General features: G+C 39.9%; 1 protein-coding gene across 3 annotated transcripts; it reads left to right on the top strand.

Annotated features, from left to right (window-relative positions):
• Positions 1-79: 79 nt before the first annotated feature.
• On the top strand, positions 80-20,913 carry nup58 (nucleoporin 58). 3 transcript variants are annotated; one of them, XM_061665989.1, is made up of 14 exons: positions 80-479; positions 733-872; positions 2,284-2,319; positions 3,830-4,108; positions 4,188-4,353; positions 6,381-6,446; positions 6,759-6,933; positions 7,125-7,204; positions 7,275-7,393; positions 7,472-7,554; positions 9,398-9,599; positions 16,557-16,640; positions 17,090-17,188; positions 19,809-20,913. In XM_061665989.1, the coding sequence occupies exons 1-14, from the start codon at positions 400-402 to the stop codon at positions 19,976-19,978; spliced, it is 1,779 nt and encodes a 592-aa protein (XP_061521973.1). In that variant the 5' UTR covers positions 80-399; the 3' UTR covers positions 19,979-20,913. The 3 variants fall into 3 exon arrangements, with proteins under 3 accessions (XP_061521973.1, XP_061521974.1, XP_061521975.1); XM_061665990.1 differs by lacking the exon at positions 16,557-16,640; XM_061665991.1 differs by lacking the exon at positions 17,090-17,188.
• The last annotated feature ends 193 nt before the right edge of the window (positions 20,914-21,106 follow it).

Below are 21,106 nucleotides of genomic sequence, written 5' to 3'. Positions count from 1 at the left end.
AATGTAATGCTCACGCGGTAGGAAAACGGCATGCTGGGTAATGTAGTTTATCAGTATTATACCCAAAATGCAATAGCACTCGATTAGCAACAGGCGGGGAATAGGAAAATCCAAGCCATGCGTGGCTATGTCCTTCGATATTTGTCCGTTTTAGATGTCTAAAAGGGATACTTGACTTGGGCATGCAGTTATAAACAACTGGATTCCAGAGACGTCTTTAATTCATGTTGTATCTCAAAACAATATTATTTTAAACTAAAATACTGCGGCTCCGGCCCACACGCGCGCATTTCTGCGAAGCTAGCTAGCTAGCAGGATAGTGGCGATGCTGTGTTGCGAGCAGCTATTCTGCTGATGTACAAAGAGTTTGGCTTGAAAGTGTTTCATGCTTAAAGTGCAATGTCTGGATTTAACTTCGGGACGGGAACACTCGGTTCCACCAGCGCTGGCGGAGGATTTGCATTTGGAGCAGCAACCAGGTAATGGAAACTAATACGACTTGACTAACGTTAGCATAGCGTAAGTAGACAACATTCGCCTAAACTAAGTTGTTACAGCCACCTTGTAATATATCAATAACCCGTATCACGAGAGATTTACGAGGCAAACGTCATTGTGTGTCGTTAGTTTTTGACTCATGTGAACTTAGTCTAACATTAGCATTTGTCTTTTCAACGTAGCCCCCTGTCTGTCAATAAAACGTGATGACTCTTGTCATTGTTGCTTTAAAAGTGCACCTGCGGCCAGTACTGGTGGCTTCTCGTTTGGTAATGCATTGGCTGCCACCCCTGCCTCTACCACCACCACCACCACTACCAGTCTCTTTGGTCAGAAACCTTCTGGAGGGTTTTCATTCAACACGCCTGCCCCAGGTAAGTCACACAACTGATAAAGTGTGTATTGGGAATTGTATTGCTTGCTGGATTCATTAGGGCTGAGTGATTAATGTAAAAAAAACCACACAAAAAAAACCAACAACATTTAGAGCTTCTAACATATGGAGAGCCCCCTCATCCCTTCTAATTATCTCTACTAATACACCCCCTTAAAACACACTACTGGTTTTGTAGTTTACGTGACAGGTTTTGCAAAATGTGAAGACTGCCAGAAAACCAACAGGAAAAGTAGCCACATGATACCGTCCAGTCCGCTATACTGAAGCGTCATGGAGGAAAACACAAAATAACAAGCCGAAGGTAAAGCAGAAGCAGCTTGTAACCCAAAAGGAATTATGTGCCAGTTGTTTGGACACACTAGTTTTAATAAGTATGACGTTGACCAAAAAGTAGTAAAGTGCAAACCCCACGGAATAATAGTTTCTGTGTCCAGTGGTCACTTTTGAAGCGCCATCATGTTACCGAATATAAATAGTGCATGGCACAACAAGGGCCACCATAAAGTAGATGCCATTAACAGAAGCAGTTACACTTGCCACACAATATGAAATGGACTCTAAAAGAGAAACTGATGCTTCAGACGACATTACAAAAGATATGGCACCTTTTACCAGCTGTTGAGCAGAGTGGTTTTAAGCGCCTCTGTAAGACCCTCGGCCAAAGATATGCTGTGCTATCGCAAAATAATTTATTTTCTATTGTGCAAGGGGGACTTACAATTTTAGTTTCCCCTTAAAAATGAATTTCTTTTTTTAATTAAGGTGAAAGTTACTTTCTACATTAACACAGGAGTATTGAAATTCTGCATGCAAGAAATACAAGATTTTTATTTTCTCCCGTTAGGAAATTTTTTAATTTTTTTTCACAAAACATTTTCATTCTAGCTGATGTCTTTTCAATTACATTGTTTCACTAATCCTTAATTGTTCATATATGCATGTTCACCTCTGTTAGTTGTTTCAAAATTATCTAAATGTTTACAGAATAAACTGAGTTGAGAGTGGGATATTCTTGCATTACCTGAAATCGAAGAAAGTTAAATTAGCATTTTCATTTTTGCACTCATCGCCTAGCCCCATTCTCTTCATTAATTGATTTTATGTTGCTCCAACATTGACATCATATCTATCAAAACCATGAATGTGTATATAAATTGTCTCCTAGGAAATGGAAATGGTGTCTCACACTGGCGAGTCGCTTTGTGGCTCTGCATCATGATAATGCATAAAATAATAATAATAAAATACGATGATGCTTAAAGCATTTAAAAAAAAAAAAAAAAGTGTGTTTCTCTTGGATGAGTAAAGTGTCTGTTGTCACAGAAATAATGGGTGTATTATAATTTAAATCCTACCTGCAGCAAAACATTTTTCTTGATGTTGTACAGGTGCTGCAGCCGCTCCGACTGCTGGACTAACTTTAGGTGAGCATATGTTTTAAAGGAGACAGCTCATGCATTTGATAAATTACAATTAGAAACAGTTCCCAGGGGTCTTATGGTAATTGTTTTTAGTCAAAATACCCCAAGGATCAAGAATTGTAAAATACTTTGCACCCCCGATTTCTTGTCTTGCCAATATCTGCCTGTTTTTAGGCTATTTATTCATGCAAGTGAGCCTGCGTTATCACACCCCATGTACTGCTGGGCCAGTGGCAAGTCTGGTGTCGTTGCCGTGATGACCAGGGTTGGAGCTTGAGCTTTGCGACTAGAGTGTCTTCGCAGGTTGACCCGTCATTTCACTGACGAGATTTAGCCTGCTGTTACGGATTCATTTGCTGGCAAGATGTGAGCCAGCCTGTTAAGCCTCTTTAGTCAATGTATACCAGTTGGATGTTGCTGGCAACTGGATGCTATGGCTGGTTGCTTGCTTCTACTTACAGAAGCAGAGGCCAGCGTGTGGAACAAGCATGGACAAGTAAAGACAAACGCATTTTACAGTGGGACAAAAAGTATTTAGTCAGCCACCAATTGTACCATTTTGCACATATTTCCATAACACCTGCTCTGAGAGAGTTTCCTCTGCTCATGACATGATCAGCTAGGGTGGGCAAAGACTGACGACTGCAGGTAAGTAGAGCTGCACTGAGTTTTGCTGGATGCACAGATAAGCCTTCACAGTGTTGGCAAGCTACCTGATTGTTTTGTGAAGTTGTGAACACGGTATATGAACTACTGTCGCCATGAGTTACACTGGGGCAAAAAAGTATTTAGTCAGCCACCTACTGTGCAAGGTCTCCCACTCAAAAAGATGAGAGAGGCCTGTCATTTTCATATTAGGTATACCTCACCTATGAGACAAAATGAGGGGGAAAAAAATAAATAAATAAAAATCCAGAAAATCACATTGTCTGATTTTTAAATAATTTATTAGCATATTATGGTGGAAAATAAGTATTTGGTCAATAACAAAAGTTCATCTCAATACTTTGTTCTATACCCTTTGTTGGCAATGACAGAGGTCAAATATTTTCTATAAGTCTGAACAAGGTTTTCACACACTGCAGGTGTTAGGAAAATAGAGTGCAAAAATGGCTCACTCAGCGACACATTTTCAGGCAGATAGCAAAATATTTACGTGGTTGTTTGATTTCACACTTGATGGGTAGGCAGGCACTCTAGAGATCCAACAATTTGCTCAAGACCATAATGTCATAAACTATGCAAGTGGGAGTCTGCTACCTGTTTTCCGGGTTTGGTCACATGACATTTGCAACGAAAGCGTGAGAGCTGTTGTGATGTTAATTTTGGTCGACAGCAGAGGGCTATAGTGCTAAAATTGATTGATTAATTTATTTAATTGTTATTCCACGAACGCAATATTAAACAATACCGGGTTTAGATTAGTGGTGGCGCATGCAATGTAATTTCACAAAAAAAAAAGGTTCCTCTCTAAGCCACAATATTATAAATTGTAATTCTTGCGTGTGTTCAGGGGCCCCAGCTTCTACAACAGCCTCACCTGGCTTCAGCATTGCCTTCAACAAACCCACTGGCTCAGCTGCCCCGTTCTCCCTCACCGCTGCTACCACCAGCTCTGCGTCTGTCCCCACTGGGACAGGTTTAACATTCGGCTCTGTCCTGACGTCGACGGCGCCACAGCAGCCCACGGCGACAGGCTTCACACTCGGCCTCAGCGGCACGACAACCACGGCAGCTGTCCCAACGGTTCCTTCACTGGGCACGGGTCTCTTTTCCAGTACCGTGGCTACAGGTTGGCAAACATGCAATATAACAAAGCAGAAAAGTATTAATAATGTTACGTCAGCCCATCTGTTCACTTTATATCCCAGGTTTGGGTCAATCCACTCTTGGAGGAGGAGGGTTAACATTAGGTTCTTTATTAAGCACTTCAACAGCAGCAACGGCAGCCCCTACTCCCAGTATTGGCTTGGGTGGGGTTGACTTCAGTACGTCCTCTGAGAACAAGAGTGATGCCTCATCTGGAGCCAATGCACAGTAAGTCATGTTGATCAGTGTAATTACACTCTGGCCTCTACTCTACGAGAAGCTTGCTAAACTGATAAACTGTCACAATTTACCAGTATGCTATGATTATGAAACTAATACAATATATAATGTACATTGTTACAGTGGAACCTCCAAAGTCAACCACACTCCATTCCATGATGCTCGTTGTTATCCAAGTTCTAATTTGTAAACACGAAATAAATTGAAGTGATGCACTTTCTTATTGTTTTTAGCGCAGGGCCATTTATTAACAGCCATAAGCAAGTCCCTTTTTAGACTCCCGGATTATCTATACTTATTATTACACTTTTCCTTATAAGACTTGCTTATGTCACACAACCTCAATGATAACAGCATTTATATCATTAAAATAAAATTAAAAATTAAACACCTGGTGCTCTCTGAGCTTGAGTAAAAAACACACAGGCTCTATTTGAGGAAATATGCAATGCACTGCCAGTGACTGTGCAGAGGCTCTACTGTATACTTACAAAAGTGAGTACGCCCATCACTTTTTTGTAAATATTTGATATTTTTTCATTGGACAACACTGACAAAATAACACTTTGCAGCAATTTAGTCAGTGTACAACCTGTAGAACAATACATTTACTGTGTTTAAAAATAACCGAACAGACAAACAACCATTGTCTAAAGTCGCAGCAAAACAAAGTGCAGAGCCAAGTGTAAATGTCTAAATTGTGCCTAAGGTGTTGTTTTTTTGTCTGGCCAACTGACCACCATAATTTTTCAACACTACCTCAACCTTCTTGGGGATGGATTTTATCAGAGCTTCACAAGTCAGAGCTGTTGGTGGATGTTAGAGTTTGAGGATGCTCAAAATATGCTCAATAGGGTTTGGGTCTACAGAGACATGCAAGGCACTCTACCGTAACACCCCGACTGGTGGAGGGCTGCAGTGATGGTTGACTTTCTAGAACTTTCTTTCTTTCTAGAACCTACCATGCATGTTTTTAGGATGTGGGAGGAAACCGGAGTTCCCGGAGAAAACCCAAATGTCACAAATGATTATTTATTGTATTTTCTTTACAGAGAAGTCTGGAAGTTATAGTGTGGGAAAAAAGTGGAATTTTATTTATCTTGGTCTCATAAGACCACAGGACATGGGTCGATTAATCCATCTCCTGTGTCTGTTTGTCTTCACCAAACTGTTGGCGGGCTTTCTTTTGCATCATTTATAGAGGCTTTGTTCTGCGATGACAGCCATGCTGACTAATTTGATGCCCTGTGTAGCACATCATGGTTTTAGGACCAACAGTTTGACACCCAACCCATTTAACCACTGCAGCAACGCTGGCAGAGGTCTACTGTAGTCTATTTTTACTGATGACAACCTCTGGATATGACCCTGAGGATGCTTTGGTCGACCATGATGGGGTCTGTTCTGAGTGGAAGCTGTCCTGTTAAACTGCTGTATGTTCTTGGCTACTGTGCTGCAGCTCAGTTTCTGGGTCTTGGCATTTTCTTATAGTCCAGACCATCTTCATGTAGCGCATCAATTCCTTTTTTCATATCCTCAGCTAGTTTTAAACTTAAACTTCAAGTGACCATTAAGACAGTGTGATAGACTGATAATGCCAAATTGAACATACCTGCTCCCCATTCACGCCGAATGAATTGCAAGACTAACAAGACATGTAACTGAGAAGGGAAAATGGCTAATTTGGCCCAATTGGACATTTTCACTTAGGGATGTACTCACATTGTTTTGCCAGGGGTTTAGACTTTAATGGCTGTTGTTATTTTAAATTTACACTATTACACAGGCTGTAAACGTATTCCTTTCCATAGTAGCATCATTGTTTCTCTTGTGTTGTCCCATGAAAAGGTATAATAAAAAATCTACAAAAATGTGAGGGTTTTTGAATGCTACTTTTCTACGTGACGCCTGATACCTCAATATGCGCTGCAATGGATTGAGTTAAATTTACCTGTTTTTTTTTTTTTTTTTTTTCGCCCCCATGATGAACACAAAATTATTTTTCTCCTTTTAAGGGACAGTAAAGCTTTAAAGGATGAAAACCTGCCTCCAGTTATTTGTCAAGATGTTGAGAATTTCCAGTAAGTGTGAATCAAAATTGCATCCACTGTGCTTTGTGATGAGTCTTTGACACTTATTTGCCCTCTGGAGTTTTGGTCATGTTTTAAACACATCATTGCTTCCTGTAACTTCACGGAGTCTTGTGCACCTGTCAACAGCCATTTTAGCCCACTTGTTAGGCCTCATTCACAAACAGTGCGTACGCACAAATTTGAGAATTTGTGCTGAAATTGTCCGTACGAACATTGATGTATACAAGTTATTTCTTTTTGAAAATAGATATTATTTAAAAAATATCTGTTTCAATGTTTTTTTTGTTGTTGTTTTTTTAGAAAGTTTGTCAAAGAGCAGAAACAGGTTCAGGAAGACATCAGCAGGATGTCATCCAAGGCAATATCCAAAGTCCAGGATGACATCAAGACCCTCAAGCAACTTCTCTCCGTCAGTGCTAGCGGTCTGCAGCGTCAGGCTCTGGCCATTGACAAGCTAAAGCTGGAGACTGCACAGGTCGCTACAGTCAGGCATAACTTGTTGCACTTGATCTCAGAGGCACTCATTACTCGTACTCATTAAACCAATACGACAAAAGTACATTTTAATCTGGTCAAACTATTAAATGTCTTTGTCAGTGTGCTCAAATCCCAATCTTTTACTAGAATATGTCCAAATCTTTTATTCACGTTCGTTTCCGAATGAAGGAGCTGAAAAATGCTGACATAGCACTGCGTACACAAAAGACTCCCCCTGGACTTCAGCATGAAAACACTGCTCCATCAGAGTGAGTAGCCTATCACAACTTCCTTTTAATCTTTTATGGACAAAATTAAAAAGTTTACTTTTTTGCTTAGTTATTTCCGCTGCCTGGTAGAGCAGTTTGAGGTGCAACTGCAGCAGTACCGACAGCAGATTGAAGAGCTGGAGAACCACCTAACCACACAGAGTAGTGGCTCTCACATCACCCCTCAAGGTCAGAGGCCTTAAAATGCACTAATAACTAATCATTTGCTTTTTATTCTCGAAAATGTTTTAAAAATCCTGTTCCCAGACCTGACCATGGCCATGCAGAAGTTGTACCAGACGTTTGTTGCCCAGGCTGCTCAACTCCAGTCTGTCCATGAGAATGTAAAGGTCAGCACAAAGTCTATAAAAATAAAATTACTGATTCACCCTTGGTAACATCCATCCATCCATTTTCTTCCGCTTATCTGTGGTCGGGTTGCGGGGGAATTCCCTTTCCACAGCCACTTCATTCAGCTCTTCCGGGGGTATCCCGAGGCATTCCCAGGCCAGCCGGGAGACATTGTCTTTCAAGCATGTCCTGGGTCGTCCCTGGGGTTTCCTCCCAGTGGGACGTGCCCGGAACATCTCAACAGGGAGGTGTCCAGGAGGCATCAAATCAGATGCCCGAGGCATCCAATCAGATGCCCGAACCACCTCATCTGGCTCCTCTCAATGGGGAGGAGCAGCGACTCTACTCTGAGCCCCTCGCGGATGACCGAGCTTCTCACCCTATCTCTAAGGGAGAGCCCGGACACCCTGCGAAAAAATAATAATTTTGGCCGCTTGTATCCGGGATGTTGTTCTTTCGGTCACGACCCACAGCTTGTGACCATAGGTGAGGGTTGGAACGTAGATTGCCCTGTAAATTGAGAGCTTCGCCTTTCGGCTAGCTCCTTCACCACAACGGACCGATACCAAGTCCTCATCACTGCAGACGCTGCACCGATCAGCCTGTCGATCTCCCGTTCCATTCTTCCCTCACTCGTGAACAAGACCACAAGATACTTGAGCTCCTCCACTTGGGGCAGGATCTCATCCCCAACCCGGAGAGGGCACTCCACCCTTTTCCGGCTGCAGACCATGGTCTCAGATTTGGAGGTGCTTATTTTCATCCCAGCTGCTTGACAGTGAGAGTTGGAGATCATGGCTTGATGAAGCCAACAGAACCACGTCATCCTATTATACTAAGACCTTTATGCAGACATGCTAAAGGCAAGAAATTATCTGATCTGAGGTATTCTTTCATATGCTTGATACCTTTGTTCAGATTCTGAGTGAGTTAAACGCTTATGTTGCATTCACACCAAACGCGAAAGTTTGCTGTGCCTCGCCTCCCTCGCTTGAGTTTGATCATGGTAGTAGAAAATACACATTGAATGCGCATTTGCTTTATTCGCGCTGTAAACGCGGAAGAGGAGGGGCTTCTCCTCCGGGAGGTGAAGACAGTATTTCCTCCTGCCATGCACGAGCAGCAATGGATGACGATTTGACCTGTATTGTGGCTCTGTACTCGTTGTGGAAGTCCAAAAGTCTGTAGAATGTCAACAGGATGCTGTGTGTGACATTGTCCATTCTTGACTGATTGGCTGTCACCATGCGAATGTCGCTCGTAATTCAACTCTCCCAACGCCGAGCGAAATTGCAAAGAAGGTGAATCAAAACGCATCCAGTCACAATCTGTTTTGCTTGGATCCCACAGTTTTACTGTCAAAGCACAATTTTCCCATAGCAAATTCATTCCTTCTAGAGCTAGGCCATCGTAAAACCTTAAGTATACGAGCACTGTTTTAAGTAACATTTTAACATGCTTAAGTAATGAAGCTGGAATTTTGTCATATTGTAAAATGAGTATGTGTATTATATTGTTGTGTATTATGTGTATGTGTATTATATGTATGTGTATTATATTGTTTAGTGAATTGGACTTCTTGTATTGTACTAAGCAGTGAGCTTTCGTGTTGTACAATGTTTATTCTAGTTCTGTGATGGCGTCACAAAGGGAGAAAAAAAAGAAAACGCAAGACACCCTTGTGGATTTGAGCCTATTGATGCTGACGACTGAGCTGAATTCTTATGAGATTTGCTCACATGATTGTTGTATGAACTTTTGAGAAAAGAAATTACACTACTGTGCAGCCCCTTCCACTGTATTTTAAGTTTTGTAAATATAAATACCTGCTTTGTATTTTAGATCTTGAAGCACCAGTACCTCTCCTACCGCCGGGCCTTTTTGGAGGACTCGACCGACGTTTTTGAGTCCAAACGGGAGTCGAACAGGAAGTGGCAGAGCACGCCGCGCGTGACAACTGGTCCGGCACCATTCTCAAGTGTGCCAAATGCTGCAGCGGTTGCCATGGCAGCCACACTGACCCAGCAACAGCAGCCAACTCCAGGTCTGACTGCCTACAAGTTTTAGAAAGTTCTCGCCTACTTTGGAGGGTTGAAAAGAACACAATTTAATTAATATACTTCATACTGATACTGGTGTAGGAAGAAAGGAAGAAAACTGAAAGAAAAAAATGTTGCAGAGCTCTTGCTTGCTATACTTGTAGGAAATGCATGATGAGGAAAAGGAAGGAGAAATAAAACTTTCTCTTTATACGAAATGGGTTTCTGCCTTATCACGTCTGATGCATCACTTTATGGCCTGGATTAATTTAATTTATTTAATGCGCCTTGTACAATACTAATAATTGGATAATTGTAGTTTTACACAAATGGATATTGAACTGACATTGAGCCCACCCAATCCGTATCCTTATTATTATTATTACAGTGATGTGAAAAGGTGTTTGCCCCTTCCTGATTTCTTTTTGTTGTTGTTGCATATCACATTAAACAAATTCAAATAGTAGTCAAAGACAACACAAATAAACACAAAATGCAGTTTTTAAGTTTTTTTATTAGGAGAGAAAAAAAATCCAAACTTATATGGCCCTGTGTGAAAAAGTGATTGCCCCCTAAATCTAATAACTGGTTGGGCCAACCTTAGCAGCAACAACTGCAATCAAGCGTTTGTGATAACTTGCAATGAATCTCTTACTGAGTGTGCTCTGGTGGAGTTTTGGGCCATTCATCTTTGCAGAATTGTTGTATTTCAGCCACATTGACGGGTTTTTGAGCATGAACCGCCTTTTTAAGGAGATGATAGGATTCAAGTCAGGTGTGTTTTGGATCAGCCATTTAGAGGTGGATTTGCTGGTGTGTTTTGGATCTTTGTCCAGATGCAGAACAAGTTCGTTTAATCTTGAAGTCACGGACAGATAGCCAGGCATTCTCCTTCAGGATTTTTTTGGGAGACAGCAGAATTCATGATTCCATTCCAAGTCTTCCGGGTTCTGAAGCAGCAAAACTGCCCCAGACCATCACACTACTACCACCATATTTTACTGTTGGTATGTTCTTTTTCTCAAATGCAGTGTTACTTTTACGCCTGATTTCATGGGACGCACACCTTCTAAAAAGTTCAACTTTGGTCTTCTCAGACCATAGAGTATTTCTCCAAAAGTCTTTGGGATTATCAACATGTCTTCTGGCAAAATTGAGACGAGTCTTAGTGTTCGTTTTGCTGCTTTCTTATGCTGGAGTCATGAACACTGACCTTAACTGAGGCAAGTGAGCCCTACAGTTTGGATATTTTTGTGGGGTCTTTTGTGACCGCTTGAATGAGTAGTCGCTGCACTCTTGTGGTAATTCGTGCAGCCGGCCACTCCTGGGAAGGTTCACCACTGTTCTACGTTTTCACCATTTGTGGATAATGTGGTTCGCTGGAGTCCCAAAGCTTTAGAAATGGCTTTTCCACATATAACCTTCTCCACACTGATAGATCTCAATTACTTTCTTGCTGAATTTCTTCAGATCTCAGCATGATGTGTAGCTTTTGAGGATCTTTTGGTGTACTTCACTTTGTCAGGCAGGTCCTATTTAAGTGATTTATTGATTGAGAACAGGTGTGGCAGTATCGCAGGTGGCCTGTGTGTGGCTAGTGGAATTCAACTCCGTTATGCTCAACCACAGCCATGCAGGTTTGGATTTTTTTTTCTCACTTACTAAAAACTGTATTTTGTGTTTACTGGTGCTGTCTTCGACTGGTATTTAAATTTGTTTGATGATGGGAAAAATGAAAGTGTGACAAATGTGCAAGAAAATAAGAAATCAGGAGGGGGGGGGGAGAAAGCTTTTTCATACCACTGTATTTGGCTTGTTGACTAATGTGTGAGTGATACTAATATGAGTGAATATGGATGTAAACTCCACACTGTGTGGCAGCTGCTTTAGTTTAATTTTCCTTCATCTGTGTTGTCACTGACATGACTGATTTTAATGTAGCTCTTGATTGTTTCCAGTAGGAAAATGCAGGCTCTATTTTCTAAATATTGCTGTACATAAATATGGTGATTCTGAAGCATGCCTCTTCTGCTGTACAGGCAAGTGGCACTCTTTAAAAAAAGAAAAGAAAAACCTCTTAATAATTTACAAAAAAATATTACCTTGTATAAAACAAGCAAGGTCTATTCATTAGCAACGTGTTGCCACATGTCGTCACACCATGTCAGTCATTTCATTTTCCACTAAACAGTTAAAACAATATCACACTATGTAATATGATTCAAACCGCTTATAGCCGGCATACACATTTAACTGCAAATACATTCATGGGGCTTATATCAGAAACACAAATAACCCAAATGTAACCTCATACGCTATTATATCACGTTTATACATATTGTTCCACCAGCTGAGCACTTGATAGTACAACCTCACAAGTGAATCCACTTTCAGCACATCAGGGCACACTAGTGTATGTTTGTATGACTTTTGAATATAATTTATGGTGAAGAATCCTGCAATCAGGGTGCAGGTTTTAGAGCATATATGTCAAACTCAGGCCCGGGGGACCAAATTTGGCCCACAAGACCATATTAAATGTGTATTAGAGCTGGCCCGCCAGTATATAGGACATGCGCCACTAATATTAAAAATCCCAGAATGCTTTGCTTGGTGTGTTGGCCCATCAGTCTAGACCGGCGAGCGCCCCTTCCCTTTCTGTTGCAGTCGTTAGCAACTATGCTACCAGTCTCCTCGAGCAAATTTACACTTCCCCTTCCCAAAAATGGCCAAACGTAAGATGGAAAACAGTTAATTTACATCAAAAAGCAAGGTAGTTGGAGATAGATAAATAAAAGATAAAGAGACAGAATAATTCATGTTATTTAAATACAAAACAATAAATACAACTGATGTCTTTTATCGCAAATTTTATTTCCCGCGTTTATAATAGTTTGTTTATTCCAGATTTAATGTTTAAGCAAAATTTAAGTTTGTTGTCAATGATAAACTTTAACGCTACATTTCTGCAGAAAAGGGAAACATGCACATCACAGTCATTTTTCATTAAATATTGAGTTTGGGCCACGGCGTTGTCCCAATTTTTAATTTTGCCCCACCGTGAATTTGAGTTTGACACTCCTGTTCTACAGCAATATTCCACTTGGGAGGGTTTAGGCAGAAGCAGGCTTTGTTCATTGGTCAGACACTTGATTTAGTTTTCAAATCTTTGCAGCCAAAGCTTACATGTTCCAGTGAAAAATGTAATGGTCTAACCACAACCAAACTGTTAATCTGATGATGTGTTCAATGATTTGTAGGAACCTTAACATACCTTTTTAGTAACTTTGCACCATTGTCGTTACACATGCCAAGTAGAAACATCTTTCAGCTATTCTTTTTTGTATTTTAAATGTTAGAGCACTTTGAGTTCTGGATTGCTCATATAAAATATTGGAACATGTTTCTTTTTTACTGTCATGCTTTTGTATGGAGGCCAAAATATGATTAATACAAAGTAATAATTATTTCCATATTTTTAATTTCATGGTTCCTGCTAGTACATCATGAAATCATCTTATCCGTCATCTTGTTCCATCAAACTCAGTGGGCGGGACTAGTGCTGATCCAGTCTGTTAGCACTGAATAAAGTAGGGACATGTAAAACATAAATAATAAACAATACAAACAATACAAGGATTTGCCAATCCATTTCAGCTTATATTCAATTGAAAACACTACAAAGACTAGATATTTAATGTTCAAACTGAGGAATGTTATTTTTTTCCTGTGCAAATAGTCTCTCATTTTTAATTTGATGCCTTGCGACAGCCATCCATCCATTTCTTTACCGCTTATCCTCACATGTTCCAAAAAAGCTGGAACAGGAGCAACAAGAAAAAAAAAAGTTGAGGAATGCTCAAAAACACCTTTAGAATATTCCACAGGTACATCATACAGGTTTTTGAGCAACGTATGCTGCCATCCAAGCAATGTCTTTTTCAGGAACGCCCCTTCTTATTTTTAGCAAGACAATGCCAAGCCACTTTCTGCATGTTCAAACTACAACAGTGTGGCTTCGTAGTATAAGAGTGTGAGTACTAGACTGGCCTGCCAGCAGTCCAGACCTGTCTCCCTACAACAAAGCTTCAGCAATTTGTGTCCTCAGTTCCCAAACATGTTGTTAAAAGGAAAGGTGATGTAACACAGTGAAAAACATGCCCCTTTACCATCTTATTTAGAACTTATTGCTGGCATCAAATTCAAAATGAGTGAATACCGGTATTTGCAACACACACAAAATTATGTTTATCAGTTTGTCTTGTCTTTGTAGCACATTCAATTGAATATAGTTTGAAAAGGATTTTCAAATCATTGTATTCTGTTTTTCACAATGGCCTAACTTCATCAGAATTGGGGTTTGTAAAAAAAAAAAAAAAAAAAATATGGCTGACAATACCAATGAGCTGGTATTTATTTTTAGAAATATATATTTTGATTATTAACAGCCTCGGACAATGACATTGTCAGACATCTATGTGAAAGGTGGATAGAAATAGGTACTACTACATTCATGTTGTGAGGGATATAGCCCGCCTTTGGTGGATTGTGTCTCTTTGATGTGCCAATTTTGCGGGATCACTGTATGAAGTCTTTTAGTTTGTGTCATGCTGTTATGATGTCAGGTATGTTGCTCTATAAAGTCAGTAAAACATCTATTTGTCCCCAGTTTGCAAGTAGGAACTTCAAGCAATATTCTGATAGTTATGGTGACTGTACAGTTTTATGGAAAGCAGCATGAGTTGTCATACTAGACTGTCAACTAATAGACTTTCTTTGGACTAATAGGAGTATTCAGTATTTATTGACTTATCTGTTTACATGTGAAATGGCATCACTGGTGCTGGCCCAAAGCTGCTTTACATTTGTGCCACCACGTGTAAAAGTCAAACGTGCCAAATGACTCAGGGCAACTAACAAAAGCTGTTTTGTTGGCTAAATTGTGAAACACGGTTGTTCTACATTTACTTAGCACGAGCTTGAAATTGAGAGACGTTATGGTTGTGAACTATTGAAACTTAATGTTCACTATTGAAACTTAATGTTCAACAATAATTAAATTTGATGCATGGTCTTCATTTTAAATAGATATGGTTGGTTCAATACTTTCACCTAAGGGCTACAGGATCATTTTACATTCTCCTCAAAGAAGTGTTTTTAAAGTTTGGAAGCTTGGAATTTAATGATGTAGTAGTTGGCATTCAGAGGGGTCTGGACACTGAAGTTGTGTCCTGACAAACGTTTTATTTTATTATTTTTTTTTTTTTTAAATTCTAGTTATCTTTTTAACATGCGTCTTCCACACCTGTACTTGGCTTGACAATTACACTGGTCGTATTAGTGGTAACACTGTTTGGTACTTGAACTCAGTCGTCGCTAATGAGAGTGCAGTACATCTGAGAGTGTCTGGTCTTTTTGGCTGTTCCAGACTGTTGAGAGTGTTCCTATTCCTTTATTCTTTGTCTCCTTCTTTACTACCTTTCTCTATGTGGCTTCTTAGAGGCCTGAGTCAATTGACAAGAACTGTTGATACATTTTAAGACAAATGTGCATGAACTGCACACAAGACAGGCAACATAACTTGTAAGTAAATGCTGGTAAAGATCCATCTATTCAGTGGTTTAAACTGCTGGTTCGATAACTTGCAACTACTTCCACTCTAGCTCATCACTGACTAGTTTTAGAAGTTTACAGTGACGGGCAGCCCTGAAATGCCAAATCCTGGTGTCTTATCGAATACTTCAGTGCTTTGACTTGTATTTAAACATATATAACCAATGCCTGTTGATACAGTATATTTAATATATAATATGGTGTGCCTTTTTAAACTATATTCAATAATGGTGTGATGCTTTTTTTTTTTTCTTTCTTTTTTTTAACAAGCTAGTTCATTCACTCTGAAATCTTGAATCTTTGGAAACTTGTCAAATGCAGTAGCAGTTATTAATTACTACCGATTATGTTCTAAACGTGTTTGTTTGTGTCTGTAAATTGAGTTGCATATTAAATTGACAATAAAAAAATTTTTAAACAAAGAAACAGTTGTCCTGGTTTATTTTCAACTGAAGCTAATTTTTTATATTTTGATGGCATAAGAGCGAAAGAGAGAGAAAAAGACAAGTTTTGGAGTGAAAGAACTAGCCGCAATGTTTTAATATATCCCCCCCCCCTTCACATCAAGTCAAGATACGTAAATCATCCTGGTGATTTCTTCAGCAATTGTAAACTCCGGTGGAACTTCCAAAGTCACTCACCCAAAAAAAGAATAGAATTTCTCCTAAATTCTCTGGGGTGGTGGATGTGCCGCAAAAGCCAAAGATTGAGTTGAGTTGTTATGTGGCAAGACCTTAACCTCCCAGACTGTCCGAAGTTTTCTGTGGCTTAATTGATTTTGTGATGTCACCACAGTAGGGGTGATAATGATGGCAAAGAGAAAAAGTGTGAATACAACAATTACAAATGGATTATACATTTATTTGCTAGAAGCGTAATGGCTAATGAATTCAATGTAAACTACCAGAGTAGCTTGCTAACAAACAGCACATTTCTATTACATGCAGGCCATATTCAAAGGTGAAGTAATTTTCAGTTTTAATATAGCTATTTACTTGTCTTAACGGCTATTTTTCAATGCTGAGTAATGTTACTTAAAAATCACCATTTTTATAGTGGAGAACAAATTGACTTTACCTATTGGAAACGCTTCAAAATTACTTAGTCAAACGGTGTCATGGGAAAGGTTCTACTTTGGAGGTTCCACTTTGTATACATAAATCATATGAACTGTACCTTTTTAAAATAAATTAGAAACCAACATGTATAAGAGGAGTGTCGATTCATGATTGTCATCAATGGCAAATTTATTTGAGTATTTTTGTATTATTCATTGGTAAGTAGGGTAAGACGTTCTGTCTGTCAAAGGAAGGTGTAAAAGGAGTAAAGAATCTCTCCGTGTGCCATAGGGAACCAGGCACCCTTGGGAGGAGGGTTTGGCAACCCCTTTGCCACAGCAGTGGGCACTAGTTTGGGCTCGACCACTTTGGGAGGTATTGACTAAGCTTTTTTTCTTTCCCCCCCCCCCCCCCCCCCACCCCCACCCTCCAAACGTTTGATGGCATCTAAGTGAGGTAGCATTGAGTGTTGAGTCTGGGCTCGGCTTGTCACGTTCGCCTTTGTGTATGGCATTATGTGCGTTCACACCACCAGGAAGCTGCTCCTCTGCGTGTTTTTATGCATATTCGGCAGCTTTGGACTGTCGTCTATTCTAAAAGCACGCCCCATACAATACAAAACAAAACAGAAAACACTAACCTGAAATGGAAAGTGGTCTGAACGCACACCAAGTGGAGTCTGTTAAGTTCTCTTTTCCTCCCTTTGGCCTTTGCTTTGCCATGCGGTGTGCTGTCAGTACATTCCATATTACCTCGCGCAGGTTCACCGGGTTAAAGCTGTGCTCCAGGGTCTGACTGACTCCCGTTGTCTCACTCTCCCACAGGTTTTGGCGCAAGGCCAGGATTTGGTGGGGTGGGGACTGGGGGTACTTCTTTTGCCTTCGCCTCCACCACTAAGCCCACAGGAGGCAGTCTGAGTGCAGGTACATGTGGATTGTAACTCCTCATGCATGATTCGCGAACATGAAGGACTCAGGCTGTGAGCGTGTGTATGTTTGTGTGTTATTGAGGATGTAGTTTTTATAATTCTGGATCACTTGAGTGCATAAAATCTTTTAAATGCTTAAATTGAATTGTTTGAAAAGAGCTAGAACTTTTGGATGAAATTCTTTGTGCTGGAAATGCCAACTTTTTGTCCGCAAATAGCTGGCTGAATACTGCAGTTCATTTAAATGAACTATGAAAACGTGATTTTATTTGTTTTACCACAGAATTACAAAACAAAAGGTTGTTTACAGCACAATGCCATCTCTTTTAAACTAAAATAATTTGAGTATGTACTGTATAAATAGTAGCCTCTGCCCTTTAAACAACACCGTCCCTTCATTAACAATTTAAGAATGATCTCTGGATTGCACTACAATGGTCAGTTGAGGACGGCTTGTGTTGGTGTTAACATATTGTATTTCCTCAAATTGGGGCCTCCACTCTAATATATACCGTAACTACTTAAATTATTCACTCGATGTGCAGTCCTCTTGAATCAATAAGCGTCTGACCTGAAATAAACATGCTCCTTGCCTTGTAGGCATTAAGCATTCAGGCCGATTTATATATTTTATATACTCACAATATGCGAGTACAATCTACTAAACTTATAACACCTTGTTACAATATATTATGTCGAAAGAGGCTAAAATTGTTGTTAAGAAAATGGTCACTGAAATACCTTGAAACTGGCAATGTTAATAATAATATGGTAATTCATGGAGGAGGCTCTGTTTTGTTCTGGAGCTGCTTTTCTGCATCCGGCACAGGGTGTCTTGAATCTGACAGGGTACAATAAAATCGAGACTGTTTGAGGCATTCTGGGACTGCTCAGTGTCTGAAAACTTGTGCTCAGGTCCTCCAGCAATATAATGACCCAAAATGCATAGGTAAAAGCACCCCAAATGCTTAAAAACAAACATACTATTCTGAAGAGCATTGAACTAAAGCCTATTGAACATCTGTGGAAGGAGCCAAAACATGCAGTCAGGAGAAGCCATCCTTCAAACCTGTGTCGCCTTACACTGAGTGGACCAAAATCTCATGTGTGACTGAGTGTTACAGAAATTGTTTGAGTGCAGCGATTGTATATATATATATAAAAAAAAAAAAAACAATTCTGGAAGAAAATAGTAAGATGCCATCATTTTTGACCAGGCCACTTTCATTAGTTTAAGATATTGGACAAACGAATTGGAATCAAACTCAATGATGAACAGCTAGAACATGCAGGTTTTTGTAGCGGTTGTAATACTATGGACCACATACAGACAGTTCTACAAATAATCGAACGGCACAACGAGTATGAAATGCATCTGTATGTAGCCTTCGACTATGAAAAAGCGTTTGACTCAGTCACCACCACTTCGATACTGCAGGCGCTGGTAAATCAAGGGATAGAGCCAACCTATATCAACATTCTACAATCAATATACAGCAATTCTTCTGGTTCAATACGAATTGATGATGAAAGAGTGGAAATAAGTCTAGGAAAAGGTGTTTACTCCGCGTCGCTGTTGCGTATGGATCAGAAAGCTAGTTTATTTTTTAGCCTTGTCACGCGTCTACTTTCTACTATCTGACGGCCCAAAAGGTTTTTTTTCCCAATCTTGTCGGTGAAAAAACACGTCATCGGTCTGGGACTATTTTGCGGTGTCTCAGACGAACAACACGTAAGTTATTTGCGGTCTGTGCGCAACTGAAGTACGTCGTGGGGAACGTCTTCTAAATGCTTCAACAACACATTTGAACACCCGTCCAATAAGCTGGGACAGTGAGAAAGTTAGAGTAAGCATGTCATTAACAGTAATTTTATAACAGTAAGTTAGCACCCATTATTTCTGTCATGTTGTAATGTTGATTTGACCTAAACTTGTCAGTGACCAATCCTTGAGTGCCCCCTAGAGGTCATTGTTTTAACTTTTGTCTAAAATTCTAGAGAATACTTTTAAGATACTTGGTATACAGTACACAAGTATATACAATAAATGAACAAGTCATGTAAATAGACACATTGCTCCATTTTGTGATGTGATGGGTTATTGTTTTTTTTTTTATATAAACTTGCTGATCGTTGATCGGCCCCAAAAATCCTGATTGTGTAAAGCCTAATAACCCTGAACTGGTTGCCAGCCAATCGCAGGGCACACATAAACAAACAAACAACCAAACACACTCACATTCACACCTACGGGCAATTTCGTCTTCAATTAACCTACCATGCATGTTTTGGGGATGTGGGAGGAAACCGGAGTGCTTGGAGAAAACCCACTCGGGCACGGGGTGAACATGCAAAGTCCACACAGGGCAGGCCAGTTTGAACCCGGGTCCTCAGAACTGTGAGGCTGAAGTGCTAACCAGTCAGTCACTGTGCCGCATACATGTTTTGTAACATATATTGAATTATCAATACGTGTATCTATAATATTATGGAAGTGTTTTTACAAGAAAGGCTGCCTCTCTAATAAATACCTGATGACATGTTTTCTTAAAAGGTGCACAATTTTATTTTTTATTTTTTGCGTAACTTTTACATTCACTGTTTGCTTTTTCCAGGTTTTGGAGGAAGCAACACCTCTGGCTTTAACTTCAGCAACCCTGGCATTAACCCCTCGGCCGGACTTACCTTTGGGGTATCCAACCCGCCTGCTGCCGGCTTTGGCACCGGGGCGCCCCTGCTGCAGCTCAAGAAGCCCCCTGCCGGTAATAAACGGGGCAAAAGATAGAATCAAGACCAGACCCAAAGAAGCTTCAAGTTCGGGTGTTGTAGCTTTCTTTTTTTAATTTTTTTTTTTTTTTTTTTTTTTAAGCCTGCTTTCCCAAAAGCATGCAATCACTGGACAAACTTTAGGGATGCTGGTCTGGGATTTCCTATCCATTATTGTTCACTGCCTTCCATTCCATTTGATTATAACGTACTTGGTCTTTGGTCTATTAGGTTGATACCAAAATGTGCCACACATATGGAATCATCGTAAGAGGAGAATAACTACATAATTATTTATATAAAGATGCATCTATAATCAAGGACCAAAACCATTTTAGACATTGACTTTGAGAAAGTGTTCCATATGAGAACATGCACCTCATTGCTTTTGGTAAGGTCAGCTCTGGCTGACTGACCCTGGCAAATTCTTGTGAAGCATAGATGTCTTCGCCCCGAGTTCCGTCCAGAAAATTGAGTTAGGGTTTATAGAAACAGTCCTACTAGTTGGCCATTTAAGAGTCCGGCTAGGCATACTTTTATTTTTATAACAGAAGGTAAGAGGTAAAGGGTGAAAAGCATCATGATAGTGAGTCTTGATAACTTGTTTTTGGTTTTTTTGCTTAGACGTACCAATTTATAATTTCAGTTAAGTGGTTGGCTGTGTATCTCAAGATAATTCAAATCTTTTAGATCCACTGTACCAAGAAGTCATGCTAAACGTTTGTCCCAAGACTGCTAATGTGCATGCGTACAATTGAGCTTTTTCTGTTGGTCTCTTTTTTTTCATAATTTTTTTTGTTTAATTTTTTTTGTCAGTCAACAATTACTGGTTGTTGTACTTTTATTTTCTAATCACGATCTGTACAACTATTTTCAAAAAGTTGTTTGATAATAAACTTTCGTATATGATGCTTAGCCTGTTTATGGCATCACTTCAATAAATGTTTGCTAGAATCATTGATTCAATTTGAATGTTTCACTTTGCAATACACTGACTAATATGAATTTACAAAAGCCTTTTAAAAGTAATTTCATTGCATAATTGGTGCAACTTGTCGCCAAGTCCATTTTACTCAAAGGGGAAGTCTATTTGCAAGACGCATTACTCCTCTTACCAGCAGGGGGCGACATTGTGTCGAACTGAACC

The sequence above is a fragment of the Phycodurus eques genome, chromosome 21, assembly GCF_024500275.1.
Source record: "Phycodurus eques isolate BA_2022a chromosome 21, UOR_Pequ_1.1, whole genome shotgun sequence".
In the NCBI taxonomy this organism is placed as follows: domain Eukaryota; kingdom Metazoa; phylum Chordata; class Actinopteri; order Syngnathiformes; family Syngnathidae; genus Phycodurus; species Phycodurus eques.
The sequence above is the reverse complement of the archived record's forward strand: the minus strand, read 5'-3'. Positions and strand labels throughout refer to the sequence as shown.

Excerpts from the sequence above, each read along its gene's own strand:
- nup58 (XM_061665989.1), top strand. The coding sequence starts at position 400 with ATGTCTGGATTTAACTTCGGGACGGGAACACTCGGTTCCACCAGCGCT. Across the intron at positions 4,354-6,380 it reads TCATCTGGAGCCAATGCACA|GGACAGTAAAGCTTTAAAGG; the intron begins GTAAGTCATGTT and ends TCTCCTTTTAAG. Across the intron at positions 6,447-6,758 it reads CAAGATGTTGAGAATTTCCA|AAAGTTTGTCAAAGAGCAGA; the intron begins GTAAGTGTGAAT and ends TTGTTTTTTTAG.